At 34.9% G+C, this 25724-nt stretch overlaps 1 protein-coding gene across 2 annotated transcripts in view; it reads right to left on the bottom strand.

Moving 5' to 3' along the window:
* Nucleotides 1-221: 221 nt before the first annotated feature.
* The window catches only part of ANGPT1 (angiopoietin 1), a 233513-nt gene continuing 208010 nt past the window's right edge, over nt 222-25724 (bottom strand). For both annotated transcript variants that reach the window (XM_012786322.3, XM_012786323.3), the window contains exons 8-9: nt 15391-15521; nt 222-3052 (exon numbers count right to left, since the gene is read on the bottom strand). In XM_012786322.3, the coding sequence (XP_012641776.1) occupies nt 2892-3052; nt 15391-15521 (292 nt within the window). In that variant the 3' untranslated portion in view covers nt 222-2891. The remainder of the gene's footprint in view (nt 3053-15390; nt 15522-25724) is intronic.

The raw sequence follows: 25724 nt of genomic DNA, 5'->3' as shown, positions 1-25724 counted from the left end.
GGGATGTGGGACTCACACCCATTGCTATGACCTACCATTCTAATGGGTCTAAGCTTTCTTGTTTCATCCCAAACTGAAAGTTTTTCAAAGATTGAGGCTTTAGTTCACTTGGTAAATTTTTTTCAATGATTCCATATTTTCATAGATCTCTATGTATTTAAAATGAGATGAAGTTGCACAAATATTATTTTTAATTTTATTTAAATCAAACAATGGTGTGATTGATATGAAGAAATTTGCATAGAAACCACATGAATTTTATTGATATAAAATTTATAGACAAAATTCTAACACCTAATTATCCAATTCTGAAATAATTAAATGCAAAGAACACACATGTTAAACTGCCATAAACATGTAGGCATTACACAATGCACATAATGGAGTCATAAAACATTTTATACTGTTTTATTATAAATAATTGAAAACAATATTTCATTTTTCAAATCCAGGTAACAAAACGGTAAGTATTATGGTTTCTTTTTAATTAATTATTTCATTTTATTTTTGTAACATGAGTTTGTAGATAGTATTCCTTATCCAAAGACTGGTAAAAAAAAAAATCTGTAGGAACACAAAAGAATAAAACACTCAATTTCTTTCACTTAAATGAAAACAATTGAGAAGATTTTTAGAGAAAGAGGCTTAATTGTGCTATGAAGGAACCACCAAGAACAGAAAAACTGTATAACACCTGCAAATGTCGCTTGTAAGATAAAAAGAGGTTGTATACAAACACATAAATATAAAAAAGACTTGATGGTAAACTTTAAAAAAATACTTCCTTAAAAATGTGTATAGCTTTATTCTCACAAATGGAGGAAACCCAGTAGGGCATAGTGGATCAAGTCACCAAGTCTGAAATTGGAATTGTTACCTTGAAAAAAACTTTTTTTTTTCTAAGAAAAGAGACTCAACATCTGTTTCAGTTTTCTCATCCCATAGTAACTCATGTTTTGATAAAAACTGTTTACTATTGCAAGCTTGGATACTTAGAGGCAGAGAGAACTTTTTGATTGAATACTGTAGTAACTTCAAGTTGCCACAAAAGGCTGTGCCCAGAAATTCACTTAAAATAGATTATCCCATAGGAATATTTTCATTAAGAGATTTATAGCAGCTAGCAGTCAGAATTTCTCTTAGTCAGGTGACTATGATTAATTTTCTTTTTGTGTGTGTGTTTCTCTTACCTATAATGTAGAAAGTTTTGCCAATTTCCTCCACTAATAATTTTAAAAAATTATTGCCCAAGGAAACAGCCTGAAGAAGAAAAACATGAAAAGCAATTTATTTCATTAAGTAATATAGATTTCTATGAACACTTGTGTTTATTTGCATCAATTAAGGACAATGTTGCATATTACAGATTAAACAGCTATTAGGCTTATCATGGATATAAACATTCTATGTACAATGATATTTATAATTCTTCTATTTTTCATAGATTTCAAAACATATCTTTTATAGAAACTGGACCAGTGTGAATCTGGTAAGCATGTTTCAGTTAACTAGCAAAATTTAAATTAGCAAGAATTAACAGGGTGAAGAATTAAAGTTCTAAAAACATTTTTAAAATAATGAAGTTACACATATGTATACACATGCAAAAAGATACTGTAAAATGAACTGCTCCAGTTTACATAGTTTTACTCCAACTTATACACTCTGCAATACTGCTTTCCGTATAATATCAAAAGAAATATTGAATGCATGTAGATTATTTTAAGAACTTGATATATTTCACATTCTTTATACTTTATGTAGGTTATAAATATATTTGTATATCAGTCAGTCAGTTTTTAGAGTAATGAAAACCATAATATGGGAGGGGGTAATTTTTCACCTCCTATGTCCTTATTTGATAGTGTCCATTTTTATGTGAAAGACATATCAAAAAGTTAAAAAGTAATGGAGTTGGTTTCTACCTCACACTGTTATTCTCCATGCTCTACAATTCATTATGGCTTACAAAAATGGAATTTACATTTGAAGATGGGTAGGTAAACTGAAATCAACTATTAGATTTTTGAAATCCATTAACATTTAATCAACTCAAAGGGCAATTCTGTTTTTCCTGAATTTTTATCACAATTTTGCAACAGTATAAACTTGTTTGTAGGTCTGCATAGATATAATGCCTTTCCAGCCGATCACGGTGGCTTTACACCTGTAATCCTAGCACTCTGGGAGGCCAAGGCAGGATTGCTTGAGCTCAAGAGTTCAAGACCAGCCTGAGCAATACTGAGCCCCATCTCTACTAAACACAGAAAAATTAGCCTGGCCTCGTGGCATGCACCTGTAGTCCCAGCTACTTGGGAGGCTGAGGCAGGAGGATCACTTGAGCCCAGGAGTTGGAGGTTGCAGTGAGCTATGATGACGCCACTGAACTCTAGCTGGGCGACAGAGTGAGACTGTGTCCCCAAACAAATAAACAAAATAAAAGATTTAACACCTTTCACTGGTGTAATACATCTTTTTCAAAGAATTATGGCAAGCCTGTTTCTATTCTTCATATATATTCTTTTTTGTTGTTGTTGTTAATTCCTTTTTTTCCTGTTTTATATGAAATAAATCATATTTATCATCTGGCTACCACAGTTCCAAAATAAGATCCAGTAGTAGTTTGAAGTACAGCAAGCTGAGCAGTTTCTTCCCTTTTTAACGCATGACAGTTAGTGGCAATTTATAGTCAAGCCATATGAATACAGTGACCCCGAGTAGACTTCTGTGAACTCAAAAGTCTCCAAATCCACAGTCAAGAACCTTGACGACTTCACATAACTACCACTTGTTGCTGGAAGGGAAATGATATCGTTTGCTTCAGAAGTTTTCAAGCAGTTTCTCCTCTGGTAGCTTCTCCAGATTTCTTTTTGCTTTTATAGTTGCTTTTTTCAAAAATCCAAAGGTCGAATCATCATCGTTGTAGAACGTAGGGAGTAACTGGGCCCTTTGAAGTAGTGCCACTTTATCCCATTAAGTTTCCCATGGTTTTGTCCCGCAGTATAGAACATTCCATTTAGATTGGAGGGGCCACAAGCATCAAACCACCAGCCTGAAAAATTAGTTAATAATGCAAGAGAGAAGGAGAGAAGAAACAGTTATAAATAAATTGAACAGTTAGAAATTAATGGCATCAACTGCTGGGTAACTTGTTCATACTTGTGATTATTTGCAAATAGGAGGCATTCCAATAAGTATCTTCCCAGTAGTGGAACTGTTTTAAATGACTTTTGACTCAGGATTTGTATGAACAATCAGAAGAAGGGATGCTCCCACAAAAACCAGCTTTCAGTATGACTCCACTGGAACTCACTTCCATTAGTATGGGAAGTCTCCGGGCTTCAAGATGCACTCTAAACCATGTATCTTAGGCCTAGGCCTAGATTTACATGTAGGACAAGTTAACTGGAGATACTCATAAGAAACATTCCACTCTAGACTATTATGGGAATAGAACAATTAATTATTAGTGAAGAAATTCAGAAGCTTAGACAACCAATTGACATCTAAATAGAAAGATGTTATCCATCTACTTAATAATTTTGTCAAGAATTGGCCCTAAGCTGCTTCTAAAATTACTGGGATACTGTGCAATGACTGTGATGCTCAAATTGAATTTTAATTAACGTGTCCGCTCTATAGTTTATTAACAACATGGGAAGTGTTCATTAATAATAGCCATATAGCTCCTATATAGCAATATTTTGTCTGTGATTATTTTAAGTGCTTTCCAAATTTAGTGAAAAGGAAAAGAACTTGATGAGTAACATGGAAATCTTGTGCTTGCAAAGCTTTCTGTAAGGATAACAGGATAACTCAGTTTTTTTTTAAATGAATTAAGTTCTTAAATTTTTAGATAAAGCATAGTACTTTTCCCCATCTCCTGAAGTAACACTACTGAAATCTTTAGGGAGAGATTTATGCCAGAGACATTCTGGCATATTTTTATTTGGATATAGCTGACCTCTCTTTGATTACAGACTTATACCTAAGGGACTAATAGCTAAAGAAAGAGAAAGCTGTACAGCTGATGTTTAACTGTAACATGAGCACCATCTTGCAGAAACTTTAGAAAAAGTAAAATGAAGAAAAGCTAATTCTCATTTTTCAATTTTGGAAGATGAATACAGCTGGGTTGTGTTTATAAAGTCACACTAGAGGCATAACAAGCTGCATTAATCACTAGTTCATACTGAGGAACTATAAGGTATGTCGTGATGAATTTGGAAAGACACTATATTCAGTGCTATTTCACCAACTGTATGCAAACAACATAAATGTTAATGCAGTCAAAACATAAGGGACAAGAAGGCTCTTGTTTGGAAAAGAAGGAGGGACTATAAAATTCCACTTTTTTTCCTGAGGATTAATTCCTCTAATATTTGCTCAGTACAGCTAGTAAAAATATGCTATTTATATTACAAAAGGCATTCTAATATTAGGGGATTCATTTACCCAGAAGACTCTCTCTAAAGGACTAAAATGAAGCTCTAAAATGAAATTCAACCTATTGTTTCCATGTTTTATCTTTCCTCTTCCTTTTCTGTGACCTCGAGGCACTCTTCCATCACATTAAGGAAACTTTCATAGTCTTTCAAATATCCACCATGGTCTCTGAAGCAAACACACTTACTCTAATTGTTGAGACTGATGACAACTCATAGAATAATCTTCCAAGCTACACCAGGGTATTCACAGTAAAAATGTGTGTTTTCTGTTTATTTGGTTTATAGAAAGTCACAAGAGTCCTGGGGGAGTTGGAAAGACAAGCATCTGTCGCAATAACAGTTTGGCAATAAGGGGCACAGGCTAAAGGATAGTTCATTGGGAAACTTTGTGCAAGCTTAGGAAAGAGACAAGAAACAGTAGGAGACTGAGAGAATCAGACAAATTGATCTGGTGGTTTTTTACTAATGAGTAAAGTGGAGTAGCATTTGTGATAAGGAGAATGGCATTTGGAGACATTGAGAGAAGGCCAGCATGGCTGGCTCACGGTCAACAAGAGGGACAGTTACCTGAAGCTAAGAGGGTCTGCAGACAAAATCACCCAGTCTTTGTTTGTTATCCTAAGAGCAATGGAAAGCCATAAATGTTTGGTGAGTGACTATAGGCTTATTGACTGATTGACTGACTCTGACTGGTTCTCCTGGTGAATTTTCTGTTGTCTGAAGTTGTTTAGTCTACTAAAAAGGTGTATTTGATAGACACCCAATACATAACACCTATGCTTATTGGATTCTTTTTTTTTCTTTCTTTATTTGTTCAATATGTAGCTATCATGGAATGTTGCACCACAATACTTGACAAGACAGATGTGTCCCTGCCCTCATGTAACTTACTTATAATGTGAGAAGCAGACATAATAATGTAAGCAAGTAAATAAAATAACTACAAATCATGACTAGAAAATGCCATGAAAAAATAATCGGGAGCTATGAAGGAGAAGAACTCAATTTTTCACATGCATGGAAGAAGTTGCTATTTATTGAGACCAAAGGAGGAGAGGGAGGCAGCCACGTGAAGACGACTCTTCTGAAGACGACAGCACATGCAAATGCCATGAGGAAAAAGGACAGCTTGCTGTGTTTAGGGACTGAAGGGACTTCCATGTAGCCTGTGCACAGTGAACAAGGTGAGGCTTGCAGGAAATAAAGGTAGAGAAAGAGGCAGTCTTGGTGGAAAGTTGAACAATGTTTGTGGAAAAATTTATAGTTGAGCCAGCCAGTATGTCCATCATCAAGTGAATAAGTAAAACATTCTCTAGGAATGGGAACCAGTATTTAACCAGGGGAACCAGATCTGCCAGGTTAAATGTTTAATAAAACACTATTTAGAGACCCCATTCTATATGATCTGCCAAAGCCATTCTGAGCTTACGTGGCAGCATGATGAAGATGAGAAAATTGAGTATAGAATCAATTCCACAATTTAACCAATGGACAGACCTAGGGGACAGTGTTGAATGAAGCAAAATTCCTGACTTGAAAGCGTGCACAGTTTTGTGAAGGAGAGAGACAAACAAAATGTTAAAAAAAATGAGATGATGGCCATTAAACAAAAGGATGAGGAAAATTTTATGGCAGTACAGAGGCAGAAGGTCCTAACTGCCTGGGAGACCATAAGGCTCACTCATTTAACAGCTGAGCAGGGTCCTGAAGGATGGGTTTGCATTCACTGGACAGAAAGAGCTTCTAAACGCAGTCTGTACTCTGGAAGAGCACGAGAGAGTGTCTGCCAGCAGCTTGGCTTGGCTGGAGTGCCAGTGGGTAAGAGGTTTGAGAATGCAGGGCTAGAAAAATAAACACGAGGTAGAACATAGAGGTTTTCATTATCCTTTTAGAAATTTTCTTGTGGGCAATGGGAAGCCTGAAGGGCACTAGAGAAAATTTAGAAGACCCAGACTTTGATGCGGACTTCATCAATTAATAACCAAGAGATCCTAGGCAATAATACCAATGGTTTTATATTAATTGAATAGTTAATATGAAGATATTTACATGCATTCTCTCATTTTATCCCTCAGGCAGCCTTATGTGCTGTGGCAAGTATCACAATAAAGACACCAATGCTCACACAGTTTAAGGAACTTTTTCAGGGTCACATTCATAATGCATGGATTATAATGTCTGATCAACCATTTTCATAGCACAGTTTTAAGGATCAAATAAGGTGATGCTCTATTAGTGCCTGTAAAATCCTATGTGTTTTGTGTAAGTTTTCTAGGAAATGGGGCAGAAAGTTTAGGGCAATAACAAAAGTTTAGGGCAATAACATCTTCTGGAACATCATAATAGTAATTAAATAATGAAGATAAAGTCATCAGTACCAACATATTTTCTTATTTGCTGGGTGGGGCTTATTAGAGAAATATAAACATAATTTGGACCCAAATGAGTACAGTTGTACAATAACACACTATAGAAACTTGGCATCTAAGTACCTAACATGGGATTTTTTTTCAATGTTGTGTTTTTATTTCATGAGGAATTAAAGAGGCTGAAGTTTTCAATTAACTCTTCACCTTAAAACTAATGGGCCATGGTTTATCAGAGAGCAACCAATAATGAAGATGATGAATCAACATGGCAAAAAGTAAAATATAAGAGCAATTATTTCTCATGACCATTTTAGTTTTATTATAACATAATCTGAACTTCAAAGTAGCAGAAATAGTTATTTCTGTGTAGGCACGTATCCTCTGTTTTCTCTGACACATGCAATAAAACAAACTAGACAAATAAACTGAAGAATTCTTTCATATCAAATATTTCAAATAGTGTGCCCACTTGCTACCTTTTGTTAAAAAATTAAGCATAATCATATATTTTAAACATAAATTCTGAAAAGATGTGTGTGGTTTCAAGGATATTTCTATAAAGCAGGCGAAAGTATAGCACACTCCTGGTTACTCATATGTACTCCTTAGTATTCCGGGGCAGTCACATGTACTCATAGGTATTTGGTAAAAATATAAGTTTGCATGGGGTGGAAGATGTTCTCAGGGAACAGAATCCAGGAGTATGCCTGGGTTTGCAGTTCCTCTTTGATAAGGCACCAAATAGCTGAATTATATATTCTCTGCAATCCTGGGGAAATACTAACTTTGTACTTTGTATGTGCCTGAGAATAACAAATGAGAAAGTTGCAAAAGAAGTTAATCTAGGAAAGGCACTTTAAGCCTGAAAGGACTCAAGTGATGCAAGCACAGGATGGAAGAAAGAAGCTTCCTTCTGCTATTGGGACACTGATAAAAATGTCTCAAATGTTTTAAGGTTGGCAACAGCTGAGATGTCCTTTGCCAAGCATTTTTCTTCATAACCTGTAACCTCATGTATATTTTAATAAGAAATCTGAGACGCATGTTTCTAATTCATTTACACTTAACTCATTAAAATTTAGCTTTGTAATAACTATCCCAGGCCTTTAAAAATCATTTGAGTCTTTTATCTCTGAAGCAGAAAATTCACATTTTATCACTAATAAATGAAACATTGCCCAGAAAATAGGAACTTGATTCTAAACTTTGTACTCAGGAAGTTCAAATTTATTTGAAAGTCAGAAAACCTAACTCTCAAATTCTCCTAATCCTAAACAAAATGTCTCTCAACACTTCTTTTCTAAGGCAAAAAGTACAGCAAAATGAAAAGGTATATCTGTTTTTATGGATTTCTTTCATACATTTCCAGTGCATGCATTCTAATCAGCAATATGCAAAAGAGTTTGCACAGAAACTAAGATTTTAGTCTTCCATCAAGAAGAATGAGGTTAAACTGAATTGATTAGTGCTATCATTATCAGTGAGATCATAAAGAAAAAAGTCACTTGATGAGTTTATGTGCACAAAGTTGGCCCTACCCATGGCTAGCCTTAATTAGCAGTTGTATGAATTTGTATTCGGGAAGCAAAGTCCCTTTCTAGAAGTCTGTGTTCCTTCTGTCATCTCATACTATATCTCCTTCAGGCCAAGGATTTGTTTTTTATTTTCTTTTTTCCTTTCTCTTCTTTTTGTTCCATAGATGAAAAGTTGTTTATCCTGGCTAGTAACACTGAATTTGTTTAAAACTTCTAGGTATTCTCTTCCTGTTTCTCCCTTCCCTTGGACTTCATTTCACATTTAATCATATTTAAGTGAGGAAATACTTGTGAAATTATGCTGCAAACAGTAAAACAGAACACTATCATTCTCTTTAAATGTCATTCCTTTTAACGAGGCAGTAGAAGGCAGAGATAGGCCGAATGCCTCTGGAGGTTGAGTACCTGCATTCAATTCTACTTCTGACACAAACTCTTTGACTTTGACAAATTATCTCTCTTTTCTATATCTCAGTTCTTGCCAAAGGTATTATTGTGGTCTCTATTTCAAAGGATTTTTGGAAGCTTCATCTAAGTTATTAAATATAAATCATTTAGGATAATGCAAAAATGTCTGTTAGTAAGAGCCCAATTATATTTGCTATGTTATTGTTAGAGTGCAATTCAAACAAAATTAATTGGTTATTTTTCATGTGCTTTCAATTATTAGTCCTTGGTTGTAGTCTTGTGCTATGGGCGTATCAGTTCTAAGTCACCTTATTCCACACATATGAAAGACATTGTCTGATATTATTGGCTCTTTTTCCAACAAATGAAACTTTTCCTCAGAAAAAAAGGAATATAATCTTAAACTCTGCATTTAGGAAGCTCAAATTTATTTGGAAGTCAGAAACCTAACAGTCAAATTTTTACAATTCTGGAGTTTAGTCTTTTGGGGTTTACTTATTCTTAAAAGTTAGACCCTGTCTTAGTCTATTTGGTGTTGCTATAAAGGAATACCTGAGGCTGGATGATTTAGAAAGAAAAAAGGTTTATTCAGCTCATGGTTCTGCTGACGGGAAGATTCAAGATTGGGCACCTATAAGGGCCTCAGGATGCTTCCACTCAGGACAGAAGGCAAAGGGACTGGCATGCGCACAGATCACATGGTGAGAAAGGAAGCAAAAAAGTGGAAAACAGGAGGTGCCACACTCTTTGTAACAGCCAGCTCTCACAGGAGCTACTAGAGTGACACTTAATGGTGGCCCTGCCGAGGGAGGGCATTAATCTATTCATGAGGGGTCCACACAAGCACTTCGCATTAGGCCCCACCTCCAACACTGGGGATCACATTTCCACATAAGATTTGGAGGAAATCGACATACGAACTATAGCAGTCTCAACCCTTGGTGTTCATTCCTTTGTTCCATGTTTGTGCATCCAAATGCATATTTATATTTACATATTTTAAATCTTAGTTCATCCAAGAGTCTTTCATACTCACATTATTTTTATGTCTTCTCACCAGGATCATTTGTAATTTTCAAGGTCCTTGTAGAGTTTTTGATAAAATATTCATTCATTTAACCAATATTTACTTAGCATATATCATGTGCCACACACGATGCCGGGCACTGGGGATACAGTGGTGGACAGCACCAAATCCTTGCATTCAAGGATCTTACATTTGTGTGGAATAAACTCACATATTATGTACTAGATATAGATATTGGGTTGAAATAAAAATAATGCAAAGTAGATTTCTGTAGTTAACCTTAAATTATTCATATGGACCTTTTCTCTCAAGATTTTTTTTTTTTTTTACCTTGAAACCTAGGGAAAGGCAGTTATCTGATAATGTTTAGCATGTCCTTCCTAGGTTATTAAAATGCTAAGCTAATTATATTTTCCTCAAATTCTTGTCACTTCAGTGTCATTCACCAGTTAAAAGAGCTGCTACTTTCTGTCATTTTCTTTGTCTTCTTCAAGATTATAGAGCAGGCCAAGTAAACATTTGTCAAATCTCTGCTGTTAGCATCTGGTAAGTTCTAGGGTGTACTAAGAAATTTATGTGTACGGCTTTATCCTCTCTTTAAGGACTGAACTGAGAATTATCCTTTGTTAGCTTTAGAAAGTCTTGTCTGTCAGCTGACATAGTTTATGCGTGGGAAAAGAGATCAGAGTTTCTACCGCAATAGTTTCTTTCTGCAGAAGGTTAGGTCACATTTTTACATAGCTTTTATATTATGTACTAAATATGGAAATTGCCTTGAACGAAAAGTAAAGTAAGGAATGTAAAACAATGACATGTTTGTTTGCTATTTGTTGTTGGCAACCTTTAATAATTGTAGTTCATAAGAGACTTCTAGAAATAATTATTTATTTATAATTTTAACAACTGTAGTTAAATAATTGTAGTTTCAACAGACTTTTAGAAATACTTATTTTGAATATTCCCAATCGAATGCCAAAGGTTATGGTTTAGTTGAATATAAGTTTGCTTTGAATATGACAATCTAGTAATAAAAGATATTACTTTCTTAATTTTGGAGCCAGAGGGCTTTTTGGCGTATTTATTTTTATATATTTATTTTATACATAATAAATCTATAAAAAAGTATACATCGAATGAGATTACATTTTCATTTTATTAATGTTAAACAATAGATAAAACTACTTTAAGTTTTACGTTTTTAATGAAAGTTATTCTTTTCTTTGGGCTCAGGATGCGCAATAAGAGCTCTCCTGAAAGACTAAGAGAATGCTTCCTATAGTCACCCCTTAAATTTATCCCTCCACTGCAGAAATATACAGATTTGCAGAAATAGCCGACATAAAGGGGGAAACCAGAGGAGAAAACTTATACATTTTCCTAAGGTCTATTACACAGGACAAATATTTCTGGCTTATAAATTTCCATTGACAAATCATCTCTATTAATGGTTAATGAAGGAGTCATTTCCACAGGAAATGTGGGTGGCAATTTTGTCCCTGAAATATATTCTCTAATCTATTAAGAAATGTGTAATGAAAAATAGAAAATTATTCAATATTAAAACTAGATGGAAGAATTGTGGGCTTTTGGGTAAGGTAGGAATAAGTATGTATACTTCCAGGGAAGAGTATGTGAAATATTGTGTTATCTATTTTTATTAATGCAAATGTATTATATGATGCTTCTCAGTCCACCATGTCACCTTTCAACTCAATAATGTACTAGAAATGATCACTTACGCATTGAAAAATAATGTCATGTCACTTGTTTTCTCCTAGTAGCAGCTGTAATGAGTACATGGGATAATAGAATCATGGAATCATAAGAAAACCTGAGAGACTATTTTTACTAGACCCACTGCTACAGGAAAGTATATAACTAAACTCTTTCATATAAATATTGCTTTATTATTTTCTTTGAGATGTCCGTAACTAGAAATCCACAACCTCTTTGACAATTCATTCTAATCTTTGATCTTCGGACACTCCCCCTAAAAGTCACTTCTCCCTTCCTCCAATAACTCTATCACATGTAATATTTTGTCCACAAACTTGTTATGATTTTAAATTTTGTTATTTATTGTTTACATTTTTGTTGACAATCTTCTTCAATATATATATGCAAGCTCTAGTCAGTCTTCCTCTATACTAGTAATAGTAGTTGGCCTCCTTAAAAGGTACTCATTAAAAATACATTAAATTGATAGAAGAAAGCTAAGAAGTTAAAAGAAGGAACAAAGATCGAAATGTTCCACCTTGTGTCTAGCTGAAATTCCTTCTGCTTTCAATTAAGCATATCTTGCACTGTTCAGTCTTTGACAGATAAGGATAACAATGATACCACATTCTCCAACTAAAATACCCCCAGGTTTTTGAAGAAAATTATCTAGGACAGTTAGTGGCTGATAAATCTTACTTTAGTCTTATTTCTACCTTACTTTCTTTTAGAAGAAACAGAGGAAAAATATATAAATAAATAAGATAAAACAAAGCTTTAATTGATAATGACAAAGAACTATGAGTTATTGGTTCCAAAGAGTATGAAATCTCATTGCTTAAAAGAGACTAAATAGAAAACAAGCTCAAATACAAATTAAAAAAAAAAAGAAAAAGGAAAAATTATAAGATGAAGCAACTGGTTCTAAGGGAAAATTTGACAGAGGATAAATAGTGGTGGTGGGGAGTAGCTAAGTAGGACCTAAGTCCTCCAGGCAATACTCCAGTTACCTAGATTGTCACTGACATTCATGTTTATGTTCTCCAGTTCTTAGCTATCTAAATTCTACATTTCAGCTTTGTAGAGGGAATAGCTTTGCAAGACCTGGATTCTTTCAAAAGGATATTTGATAGGATAATGGCATTTATTACAAAAACACATTTACTTAGACTATTCCAGCCCAACCAATAAGTGGAAATTTTCTCTCCCTAATACATGTGTATGTTGGTAAGAAGTGGGTCCAAGAATGACTATGGATGAAAGAACATGACAAAGTTCAATCATTTAAAGCAGAAATAAAATCATAAATCTGAGCAATGGAGTTTTCTCATCAACAACCAAAATGTACATTCTCCTCTTTCATTCACTTTGTATTTTCATTATTGTGACAGAAACATGAACATATTGAAAGGATCTTCTAAGAACACATTTGAAAGATTTTACTGTTGGTTTTTCAAGCATTATATTTATTTGGTAAGAAAAATTATTTATAAAAATATACATGAAGAAAATGAAGCGTATTTCAATATTAAAATGGGAAGAAAACAGGAAAACTGAAGTTCCTTTATTTATAAAGTTGCTGACAATTTCATTTATGGAATCTGGGAGGTAATGAAAAGAAAAAATCTGTTTCAGGAAAAAGTTCAAGATCTACCTTGCATGTGCCAATTTTTAAACATCCTAGATTTGTAGCAATTATTTTTTTTTGAATGAGGAGTCATAAAATTATGTATAGGAGACTTTAAAATATTTGATGACATTAAATGTGATGCCAAAACAACATGTTCAAAGCTTAAGGAAAAGAGTATGATAGAGGTAGAATCATAACAGGTTGGTTTTGATAATACTGGGGCTGGTCTCACATTGAAAAGCTGTCAATGTGGGTGGAGTGGCTGGGGAGTCCATGGGCTGTGCTTTGGCAGTAGTAGTAACAGAGGAGTAGTTGGGGATGAAGAGGAAGATGGAAAGATTTCTCCAAAACCTTCCCTTCATACTTTCATATGTTCTGTTAATTGATGGAAAAAATGTCAACCTAATCATTCATTTCATTGGCTTTAAAATTTGAAAGTGATTTCAAGGGCTACAAGGTAGTCATTGAATCATGTATCATATTTTCTATTGAATTCCTATGTGTCACAATCTACTGTGCCAAATGTTGAGGATAAAATGGTGAACATTAACTGACTTTCGTTTCCTTATGTACAAAGTAGAGGTAACAGTTTCTCTCCCTGCTATCTTACAGAGTTGGTCTGTTGTTTAAGTAAGAGTGTACAACATGTGTAGTAACATGCAATAATGGTAGTGATACAGTGTTTTGGAATGGAAAATATTAGCTTCAAACCGTTTTTTCCTTACTGGTATGAAAATATGTTTTGTTATAGAATAACACAGAAAGAATATCAGAACAGTTAAAGGTGGGAGTGATTGCTATTACATTAAGAGAGGGAAACAGTAAAATTGTGAAAGGAGAAACACTGAAAAAGAGATTTCCCTTGTAATTTTGTTTGGTTCCAACTCCTTTCCTGCCAGAGCCTATAACATTCTTGAGTTACATAATTTGTTATTGGGTTTCAGCTTAGTGTTTCCTAAATTTCAGTCAGTCATGTATCAACTTCACAGATTTTTCCATATTCATTTGTAACTTTAATTAATATTTAATATTTTTTCTTTAAATCAATGATGTCTTAAAGTATAAAATATTGTGAATGCATTTTAAAATGCAAAGTTTATATCATTCCTTTAAAGAGGAAACCAGTACCACTTGCTATAATAGAAGGTAGATATAAAACTCATAACATTAAAACAAAATAACATTTTTTTTTTTTTTTTGAGACAGAGTCTTGCTTTGTTGCCTAGGCTAGAGTGAGTGCCATGGCGTCAGCCTAGCTCACAGCAATCTCACACTCCTGGGCTCAAGCGATCCTTCTGTCTCAGCCTCCCAAGTAGCTGGGACTACAGGCATGAGCCACCATGCCCAGCTAATTTTTTCTATATATATTAGTTGGCCAATTAGTTTCTTTCTATTTATAGTAGAGACAGGGTCTCGCTCTTGCTCAGGCTGGTTTCGAACTCCCGACCTCGAGCAATCCGCCCGCCTCGGCCTCCCAGAGAGCTAGGATTACAGGCGTGAGCCACTGTGCCCGGCCTAAAATAACATTATTTAATTCTAGGTACATGCCATTACCTAACCAAGGCTCTGAGCCTAAGGACAAGGGTCTTCTCTATCTTTGGTAAAAAGGGTGATTAGTAAGTACTGAAGAAGTGTTACAGATACATTAGGACCAAAGTGAAATTTTTCTCTTTTGGATAATCAGAAGGCTAGGAAAATATTGAAGAGGTGTAAAAAGGTTTAACTTTCTTAATCTATGATACAATATTATTTAATGATATCTCCTATAGTAGCTAAAATACTTCACAAAGGTCAATACCAGATAATGCAAAACCCTGGTATAGTTTGTCTGAATTGTATAACTTTAGGTTTAACCACACCTCTTCATAAATTATAAATAAACTCTAGTACACAGTTGCAAAGCATTTTGTAAGAAATAATTGCTCTATATGCTCAATTCCCAAAAATATTGTTCATTACACTAAGGGTATATTCATCATTGTTTAAAAGATAGAACAACTAGTTCTACAAGAGACTAAAAACTTTATTCAAAATCAAGCTTAGCACACTTCCACTACAGGTGTTGAGGAAGGAGGCAAACCTCTAACTATGCTAGCAATGTCACGTACAAGAACACAGGGCAAGTTAGGGCAGAGGAAAATGATCCTAGGAACCTGCTCTTCAGTTTCCTAACCAGAAGATCATACCCATTTCTCACAGAGAAGAAACCTCAAGCTTTGAACCAATGAAACATAGAATATGGTCCTATAGCACTTACCTCCTGTGAGCATGAGGGCACATTTGCACATACAGTTGTCATTATCAGCATCTTTAGTGCTGAAATCAGCACCATGTAAGATCAGGCTGCTCTGTTTTCCTGCTGTCCCAGTGTGACCCTTTAAATACAACCTGAAGTTAAAAAAAAAAAAAAAAAAGAAGAAGAAGAGATATAAGCCATTTGATAGAATAACAGAACCCAGAGGAACAACTTGTTGAATGTTTGCCTTTTTCATCATTTTCTCTCTTCTTTGAACTCAGCCCTTCCAACAAGCTACTGTAAAACCCAAGCTATGTGAAGCAATAGACAAAAGAAAGAAAAGAAACAAAGAATGAAAGAGAGAAAGAAAAAAAGGAAGGAAGGAAGAAAGAAACAAGAAGAAAGAAAAGCAGGAAAGAAGGATTCCAAATTATAAATTGGTAAAGCTCTCTACAGCCTGTGTGCTTGGTGTTTATTTCACTATGCATATTCAAACTCATATGGATTTCTGATAATGCAGAATTCAGACAAAGAACATTGGTTTATTTTATTACTACAGGTATTAATCTCTAACCAAAAATGCTTTTTAGAGCGTCAATGCAGCATGTCACTCCATTAATATCTAACACTGCAGATGTGCTAAATTTATTTTAATAGCAATAAAAGTAATAAATCTCATCCACTGAGGACTTACTCTGTGCTAGGCACTCTACTAAATTATTTCCAGCTGTTATTTAATTTAATTTTTGCATTAAATCTGTGATAACTCCATTTTGCATACAAAGGTTTAGAGAAGCTACATAAACTGGAATTTAGTTGTGTTTGATTCTAAAACCCAAACTTTTATACAATTCACAATCACAAAGATATGGCATCAACCTAAGTGCCCATCAATTAATGAGTAGATGAAGAAAATTCAGTATATATATATACTCAGTATATATATATACACACACCATGGAGTACTACTCAGCCATAAAAAGGAATGAAATAATGTCTTTTGCAGCAACTTGGATGGAATTGAAGACAATTATCCTAAGTGAAGTATCTCAGGAAAGGAAAAACAAATACCACATTTACTCTCTAATAACTAGAAGTTAGTTGATGGGCACATATGGGCACAAAGAAATATAAAGGTCATAGGAAATAATGAAGAAAGGAGGGGAAGAGGAGGGGTAAAAACCTACCTATTGTGTACAATGAACACTCTTCAGGTGATGGACTTAAGCCCTGACTTAAGCATTATAAAAGATATTCATGTAACAAAAATATTTATACCCCTTTATATTTTGAAATAATAAAAACTCTAAGCATTTAATTATTATGCATTCCCTGTACAAATGTTTGCTGAGCACAAACTATAATAACTCAGACATTGTTCTACCATTTAAGATATATCAGCAAACAAAACAGATAAAGACCCAGGCCTTTGAGGGACTTATATTCAAGTGGTTCAATAATTCATGATATTCAATTAAGTTCTAGGTCCCACCTGTTTAATCTCAATTATTGCAGTATTCAAAGAACTTATCTTACTCTCTAGAAACATTTCTTATATAAAATTTTCATTAACCTATATCAATGGCCCTCCAATGGTTGTAAGTATAATAAATCATCTGATCTTTTGTGAAAAAGCTCTATTCACTAGGCCTAGGAGTGTTTACTTTCAACCAGCATCTCGGATTACTCTTTGCAGACTGTCCACAGAGAACATTTTGAAGAATAATGTGCTAGAATCCAAAAACTAGTGGGCACATCACAATAGCTACTGAATGTAGCTCCCTGGCTGATGTTTGCTCATTTCCTATCAATCCTACATGCCACTTCCACATCCTTCTTGGTAGTGCAGTGCTTTGAACAAATGCAAACTTGCTCAGGTCCTTCATTGGCTCCTCAGAGCTCAGAGTAACTAACCTGAAGTTGTTGGTATTGATAGCTGGACACTCAAGGTTTCTCTGGAAAACACTCTACCCCCTCTCTCTAACTCTACCTAACACTGCTCCTCTGTACCAACATAAAGGTATTACCAGAATCATCTAGCAATATTCCCTTTGAATCCACATAGGTCACCACTTCTGTGCCTGGGTCTTATTTATGAATCCTAACCACCCACAGTATAATTAATGGGTGATTAATATTTATGTATAAGTGAGACACTTCTGGGACCTATGCTACTAGCTCTGAGCAAAATAATACATTATTATCAAACTGGAATAACAAAGATCAATTAGTATTTGGAGGTATATATTTATCTTTTGTTTGTACCTAGGCATGTGTATGTCCCATTATTATTTTGTGGTATTCAATATTATTTTAGCAAAGGACAATAATATTGCATGTATGTGCAAGGTGTTTTTCAAATATTCTGCAGAGAGTTTTGAGCCAGAGCAAAGTATACAATTAAACCCCAATCAGGTTTTGTTGGTTTCAATAATTATGCAATGTCTAGTTAACAGTAGTCCAAATAACTTTCAAATGTTGAGTTATCACATACAAGCTTGTATTTTAAACATCTGAGAGGCAAGCTGAAAGTCACTGGTGATGAAAAATTGTAGAATGTTTTTAAGTGACAATTCACATTTGAGGCTGCAGCCAGCCCAAGTGGAGGCAGGTTTCACTAGGGGAAAATAAGGTGATAGATCACGAAAGGGAGTTCTGGGGCATGTTACCTGGATGAATTCACCACATCCCAGATCTGGACTCAAGTTTTGATTTGATCACTTTTTTGGAGGTCCTCAGCCTCTCAGAGACAGACACACACTTGTAAAACTAACAGAAACTTTTGTCAGAGCATTGTGGGAACCCAGTCTCATGGTCTCCTTAGAATTTCACACAGAAAGCCAAACTGTAATCAGAAAGTCACTTGTTGGGAAATTATGTAGCTGTGACTCTGCTAGCCTGAAAGCTCCTGCTCTACTGGGACTGGGTGAGTTTATTCCACAGGGACCCTTGAATGAGTAATGACAATTCCAACTCTGATCTTTAGCTTCTCTGTGATTTGTAACAGTCTTCTTTCTTTTTTCTGTTATTTTTAAAATATATTAATTTTTTTTTTATTTCAGCATATTACCAGGGTACAAATGTTTAGGTTACATATATTGTCTTTGCCCCACCCAAGTCAGAGCTTCAAGCTCTTCTTTCTTATGGTAAGTCAATACCGGCTTCCCTGCAGTAGTCTAATATTGATAGACTTTCTAGGTTGCAATGATTTTCTATGGTATCTTTTTCAGGTAATTCAACACAAATATTTAGTTGATTTTAAGTGAGTGATTGCTATGTGCTGGATACGTAGTTTACACGTTTATCCCTTCACATGAGGGTTACAGTCTAAATCTTATAATTTAGAATTGTTTCTTTATGCAACCAAGATAATACAAATGCATAATTATAAATCTGAGAAATAAAGAGAAGTAAAAAGAAAATAAAAATAAACCCAAATCTCACTCATCGCCAAGAATAGTTATTCTTGACATATTATATAATTTTTGTCTTTTCCTTTTCTCCCTCCAAATATAAAATATTATTTATTTTTAAGTGTGCATGTGTCTGAACACATTTTTATATTTTTGAGCGATACGAATACAGCTTTTGCCCACGTCCCATCTCATCTCTCTCTTTAGAGGTAACCTTCAAAAACAATTTCTCCTCATGTATAAATACAAATAGAAATAGAATTACACTTTACATGTTTCTTTACAAGATGATTTTCAAATATAATTTTATGACCACTTTTCCATGCCATTACATATTCTTCTCCAACATCATTTGGAAGCCAATGCATGAACATATCATCAATTGTCAAAGTTTAAGGGTGCCTTTATGTATCTCTAAATATGTATGCAGGTGTGTAGTTAAGGTTAGAATGAAGTCTGAAATATTTTTTTCCTGAACTTCCCTTATACAAAACTAATCAATGCTATATATTAGGCTAAGTAAAGAGACATTTTTTTAGATCTTTTTAAGACTTGGAGGTCATTCTTCTAATCCTGGCAGCTCTTCCCTGGATTAGTTCAATAAAGTCTTACAACTAGTCCCATTGCCTTGAGTTTCTCTCCTTCTTCCTTTTCCCCTTATAATCCATGTTCCATGTGGCTCATTCAAAAACATTCATTCATCATTCCTCTACCCTAGTTGCAATCCTTCAGTTATTTCCCAAACACTCAAAGAAAAAAAGGCCAAATTCCTTACTGTGGTTCACAAGGCCTTTGAAGTCCAGTCCTTGTCTACTGTCTTCTTTCCCCCACACCAGCCCCACCCTCACCCCTTCCATCCCTTGTTACTTTCCGCACACGCACATAGTGCTCCAGCCTTACCCAATCACTTGCCCCCACATAGCAGCGCACTCTCACATTTCTCAATATATTTGCATGTGTTGGGCCTTGGTCCCAGAAAACCCTCTCCAGCTTTGAATAGCTGCTGAACTCCTATCCATTCTTCAAAATTTGTTTCAATTATAACCTCAAAGAGAATCGAAGCGGTAGCTTTCTGATGTTACTGGCTAGCTATATTTTAATTTTTGTACTTAGCTATCTCCCATAATAAACGGTGAGCTCCTTGAGGCATAGACTGTATTTTACTCATCTTTGAATCACGAGAATCTAGAACTGTCTATGAGATACAGAAAGACCTCAATGTTCATTGAATAAATGGATGGTGTCCTAAATAAGTAATTTTTGGTAGGGTCAAGGTAGCAAGTAAAAGTAAATTCAAATATAAATAACTCTAATAACCAAATATAACTGGACCACATTTTTCAGAGGAATAGCTTTTGCATCTCATTTATCAGATACTCAAGATACCTAGATAGGTACCCACTTCCTTGCTTGCCCAACTCAAATAATTAAATGTGTGTGTATACACTCTCCTATACCTTCTTGATCTTTCCAGTTCTATTTTTGTTCTTATTTTCTCAGAAACTCCAGAATTCTATGAAAACATGTTCAAAGTATTGTGTAGATAAGAGTAAAGGAAGAAAGGCTATGTCTTAATTTGTATTATTCCATTTTATTGAATGATTTATTTGCATTGTGTGCATTGCCAACTGTTATCAGAAAACAAACTGAAAAGGAAAACATGCTTAAGGTAAATCTTTCAGTTAAAATTACTTTGGAAAAAAAAGAAATAATCTAGTGAGATGTGAAAATATTTCCTTAAGATTTTCCCAGATTAGGAATCATTAAAACACAAAGAAATGGAGAAAAGTCCCAAAATGTGCAATGTAAACAGTGGCACATATTGGTTGGAATGATTTAAAAGTATAAGGGACCAATATTTTGAGGAATAATGTATTTTATTTTTGCTACACAAGAATGAGTGGACCTTGTAATTTGCATACAGTGGCATTCATCCCCCCCCATGTCTATACCCTTAGGCTGTCACAGAGGAGTGGCTTATGATCTTCTAAGGAAGGGACACTCCCTTGGATAGTCATTCCCTTGCACTGGGAGACTGAGATGGAATTTCATAAAAATGATTCTTCACAAAACTATTTTAAGAAATTTACAAATGAGAACAGCTGTGCTTCTGTGGAGCCCCACAAGGATTCTGGGAAGGACTGTGTAGTAAATGATAGGTCCTCTTCATACCCAAAGGGCTCACTCTTCTGCAGCAGCTATTTACCTGCACACAGTTCCAGTTATTGGCCCAATGCCAACAGCCAAATCTCATTATTTGATACAGGTAAACTAAGAGCTGGTCACTCATTAACACCAAGTTTTTAATAATTAGATAAGAAAACTTATCTGAATTAGGCTCAAATAAGGTCTTAGGTACTGACAAGCTGAGCAGATTTTTATTTTGGCCCTGAGTTCTCTCTCCGCCACCATATGGAACTAGTTTGTCTTTCTCACAATTACTAAGAAAATGCAAAATGACCTTCATGGTTCTCTTTCAGAGCCTGGTAGCAATGACTCAATCTGACAGTTTCCCAACATGGCTGTGACTCCCGGTTGCTGCTCCAGGCCTGTCTCCACTCTCCTCGGTCCCACCCCTGCCCTATTGAAAAGGCTGTGCACCATTAGCAAAGAAGGATGTCAGAACATGTTTGTTGGCACTGACTTTTTCACATCTTGGGGGATATATTTTGTTACTCAATTGTCCACAAGTGAACGGAATCATTTACTTATTTGCAGGAGCCTAACAATGTATATGTGACAAGATGATAGGAAAATATATGAAGCAAAGTCAGAGCACCTGTAAAAAAGTGAGTGAATATATATCTGGAACAGTTGTATGACAATGATCTACATTAGCAAATATAAATCTGTAAGTAAAAAGAAAAGTTCAAAAGAAATTTCAAAAGAAAAGAGAATGTAAGTAGGGAGATGAAAAGAATTGGTACCATTTGGATAATCAAAAACTAAGGATATAATAAAGATATATAGTATCTTAAACAAAAAAAAGAAACACCCACACATAAAGATCAAGCTTTAGGTTGATCTATAGGTTGTTTGGTACAAAATAAGTATAAATAAATAAAATAACTAGCAACAAAGACATTAATCAAAACTCTTCTCTTTTTTTCCATTCCCCTCACACCCACAAAGTAAGTAAGTAATTAAGCCATTAGCTTATGAAGGGTAAGATGGTGTCACGTACCCTGTGTCTGGAGAAACAGTAAAACGTAACAGAGATTTTGAGCTCAACTGCCTGGGTTTGCAGTCTAGTTCTTATCCTTTCCAATCCTCAGTTGCCTCATCTGTAAAATGCCTCTAATAACAGTAATGTCCTTCTAATATTGTTGTGGAGATTAAATGAGGTAATACATTAAAGCCCTTAAAAAGACTGCTGCATGTAGAGCAAATAACAACAAAAATTAACAACAACAACAAAAATCAAACACAAAATCAAACTTCCCTAATTGTTAACAGTAAAATACACAGTAGCTCAGTAAATATGAAGTATATGACTAAGTCTAAATTAAATAAGTATAAACATTTATGACCTTGATGGAAATATATGAGTGCACTGAGAGGAGTAAAAACAATACGATAGAAACAGCTAATGAAGACACATGCATGGGAAATAAGCTGGAGAAATTAAAGATGAAAAGGAGCAATTTTCTCAACTCCATCAGCTCCCATATCCTTTGAAAGTTTTTCTTATTTTATATAGACCAAGAAGACTAAATAAAGAACAAGAAATAGAAGAGTCACTTGGCTGACTGACTGCCTAGTTTAAGGTCTACATTATTTTGAATCCAGACGGTCTGAATAATGATCCTTTAATTCAAACAGTTGTCTTTAATAGATTAAAATTCTGATCTTTTGAGAATCTTATTTTTCTTGCCCTATAATACGGTATTTTATTGGTTGAATTGAGCACACGTTTGTTTGTTTTTTCTTTTTTTTACTTATAACTGATATTGGGGAAAAAATCCTGGAAAGCTCACCCATGCCAACCTATCCTTTAACTATATGTCCACTTCCTGAAAGCTTTATCTCATTAAATTGTTCTTAATTATTGTCATTTGTTTTCAGAGAGAACTAGATCATTGGGAGAGTCACTAGAATTTGTGCACATTACCCTAACCTTTATGCTAAGAAGGATAACATTATCTTATTTGTTTCATAAGCCTCAAATACTCTGAGGTAGATATGCTATTTATCTTCGAACATGTGTAGTAGAAGATAAACAAGTATAAAAAAAGTTTGAGATACTCTTGGTCCTGGGAATCTGTGCTGTGATTAAAAAGGATACATTTCCAGAGTTACAGAAAACTTCAGCCCAAATAATGGGAAGTTTCAGAAAATCTAGTTTCACTTATTCTCTGATTCTGTTATGATCACTTTAGATATTAGCTTTTGTTATACCTGTACAAATTGTGACTCATTTTTCATTTGTTTTGTTAGTATACCTTTTTAATGTATGTTAAAAATTTAAACATTATACTTACAAACACTAATATGATGTATAACTTAGATAAAATGAGTTTATCAAACTCCCAGTTCTTCTCTAGCTCTTAACAGTAGGAATACTGATGCCAGTGACTCCTGCTTCAAAATGCCAGTAAAATATAATTCTTAGTGTTTCTCAGTAACAGATATGAGCTTACACATGTTTAAAACTCATAATAAATTCTTTTTCCAAAGAAAATAGCAAACCCATATACTGTTATCACTCAGTGCCTTTACATAGTAATGAGAAAATATACTCTGATCTGTACATTAAACAATATATATATGTATATTCATGAGATTTGTGATAATGAAATTATATTTTCCAAGGTTCAGAAATACTTGCTGTTGTGATTCTCTGTTTTTATTTCAAAATAAAATAAATAGTTCTTCCAGTATCCCTCTCCTTTTCTAAGAATACATCAAAATATTGAGTGCCAAAATGAATTACATGGCACTAAGACCCTTGTAAAAAATACAAACAGTCCCTTAAACATATTTCGATTCCCCTGGGGTCAAGTGTGACTGATAGAGCCAGCTCCCAGTGAGTGGCTCCCTGGCTGGACCTCTGCTGGTGCCTAAAAGACCAGGCCAACGGCCATCTCAGAGAGTTTATGGGTTTGCTTTCTTACCAAAAATTAAGTCAGGACATTGTAAAACTTGTGATCAACACTGGTGATTTTTTAGTATACACAAGTTTAAGTGAGGTAGGTTTGTTCTCATTTTTATTTCTGTTTAAAGAGCAGCAAGATACTTTCTTTTCAGTATCCCCTAAGGGAAGGCAGAGAGAAAAAGAGAGAGGAAAGGGTGAATACAATGTTGAAAACCACTGAGAGGCACTGTCTGAGGTTTCTTGCAAAGAGGGAATTCTTTGTCTTGTTGTACTTGGACATTATATTGCAATTAAGTATGCAAATAAGCCTCCAGAATACATAAGCAGATTCTTCCGTTGACCAAAATCATCAGTGTGCTTATTTCTCTCCACAATTAGTAGAAGATAGAGTCCAAACTCCTTATCATGGATTATAGCCCTCTGTTATCTGTAGCACAATGAACTCCTACGTACAAGACACTTCCTGTTCTCTCAATAAGGCAGGCTCTGTCCCAACTCTGTGTGCTTGTCCACATTGCTCCTTCTGGCTGGAATCCTTCTTCTTCCTTCTTCTGCCACCGTCCTCCATACTTGACTCAGGAACACTTAATCATTTCACAGATCACCAAGGATTTCCTCTATGAAGCCTTTCCCAGTCCCCTTCATTCTTCTCCACTGTGACCAGTGGAGGCACTGTAACCAGTGGCACATCCTCAACCCCAGTAGAATTGACCAGTTTTCTTTAGTGCCCAACAATAGCCTCATCCCAAGTGTTCTTATCCAAAGTCTCTTGAGTATGGAGTTGAATCACACATAAATATAAGCAAAATTGTGTGTTTCTTCTTTATTCTGAGGAAAAAGTCCATACCTCCATCATTTTTTAAAAAGGTCCATGACTCCTTGATCAAAAAACAAAACAAAAAAACCAGTCTTGCTAAAATGTACTGCAGCTGAAATTTTTAAGTCAGCTATCCCATGTTTGCTTTCTTCTTCTAAACTGGTAATCCCACAAGAGCAGCAAGCATGGTATCTCCTTTCAGTGTTACAAAACTGTTATTTCTGTATCAGCAGCACCTTAGTGTACTTGATGGGACTGAGACATCTAGGTCGTACTCCAGGATAAGAATCTCTGGATGTGAGACTCAGAAATCTATACCTTAAACAAGCACCCTAGTTGACTCTATGCACACTCAAGTTTGGAAACAACTGGCATAGTGCCAGGGAAATAATAGGAACATGATGAATGTTTGGTGGTTGGCTGGATGGATAAACAAATGAATGCAGACTATGATTTCAAACTATAATAACTTTTAAGAGAGTGATTTTAGGAAAGTTATATAGATGCAAGCAAAATTACATCAAGTTAAAAGGGAAATGAACAAGGTATGTTGTGGATCATGCTATTAATATTTTACTTTATCTGCTTGGCATCATGCAATATAGAAATTCTTGCATATTATTTACAGGTAAAGATAAAAGAAACAGAAGAGCTTGGAGTTGAATGGATCAGAAAACAAATCTCATCCAAACAACAATCCAAGAAATTAAAGGACATTGCATGTTACTAAAAATCTTACATGGGAACTGCCATAGCCTGTCATTCTATACTGTAAGCCTCCAAGGAAAGAAATTTTGACTTGTTGCTCTCTGAATTTCTGGCATCAAGATCAATAATTGCCATATACTAGTAGTCAGCTGTGTTTGTTGAATACATACAAAAAATTTTTGTTGATATGTCTTTCATATATGCATTAGGAAATGCTTTCTTTCCAAACACATGCCAAGCATTGTAAAGAGGGCCCTGCCTGCCAGACAGGTGCCAGTCTAAAAACAGGGAACAGCAATTACCACCAGTGTGATAAAGACAT

Source organism: Microcebus murinus, chromosome 7 (genome assembly GCF_040939455.1).
Source record: "Microcebus murinus isolate Inina chromosome 7, M.murinus_Inina_mat1.0, whole genome shotgun sequence".
Taxonomy (NCBI): Eukaryota; Metazoa; Chordata; class Mammalia; order Primates; family Cheirogaleidae; genus Microcebus; species Microcebus murinus.
Note: the sequence above shows the minus strand (reverse complement) of the source record. Positions and strands in the feature narration are given on the sequence as shown.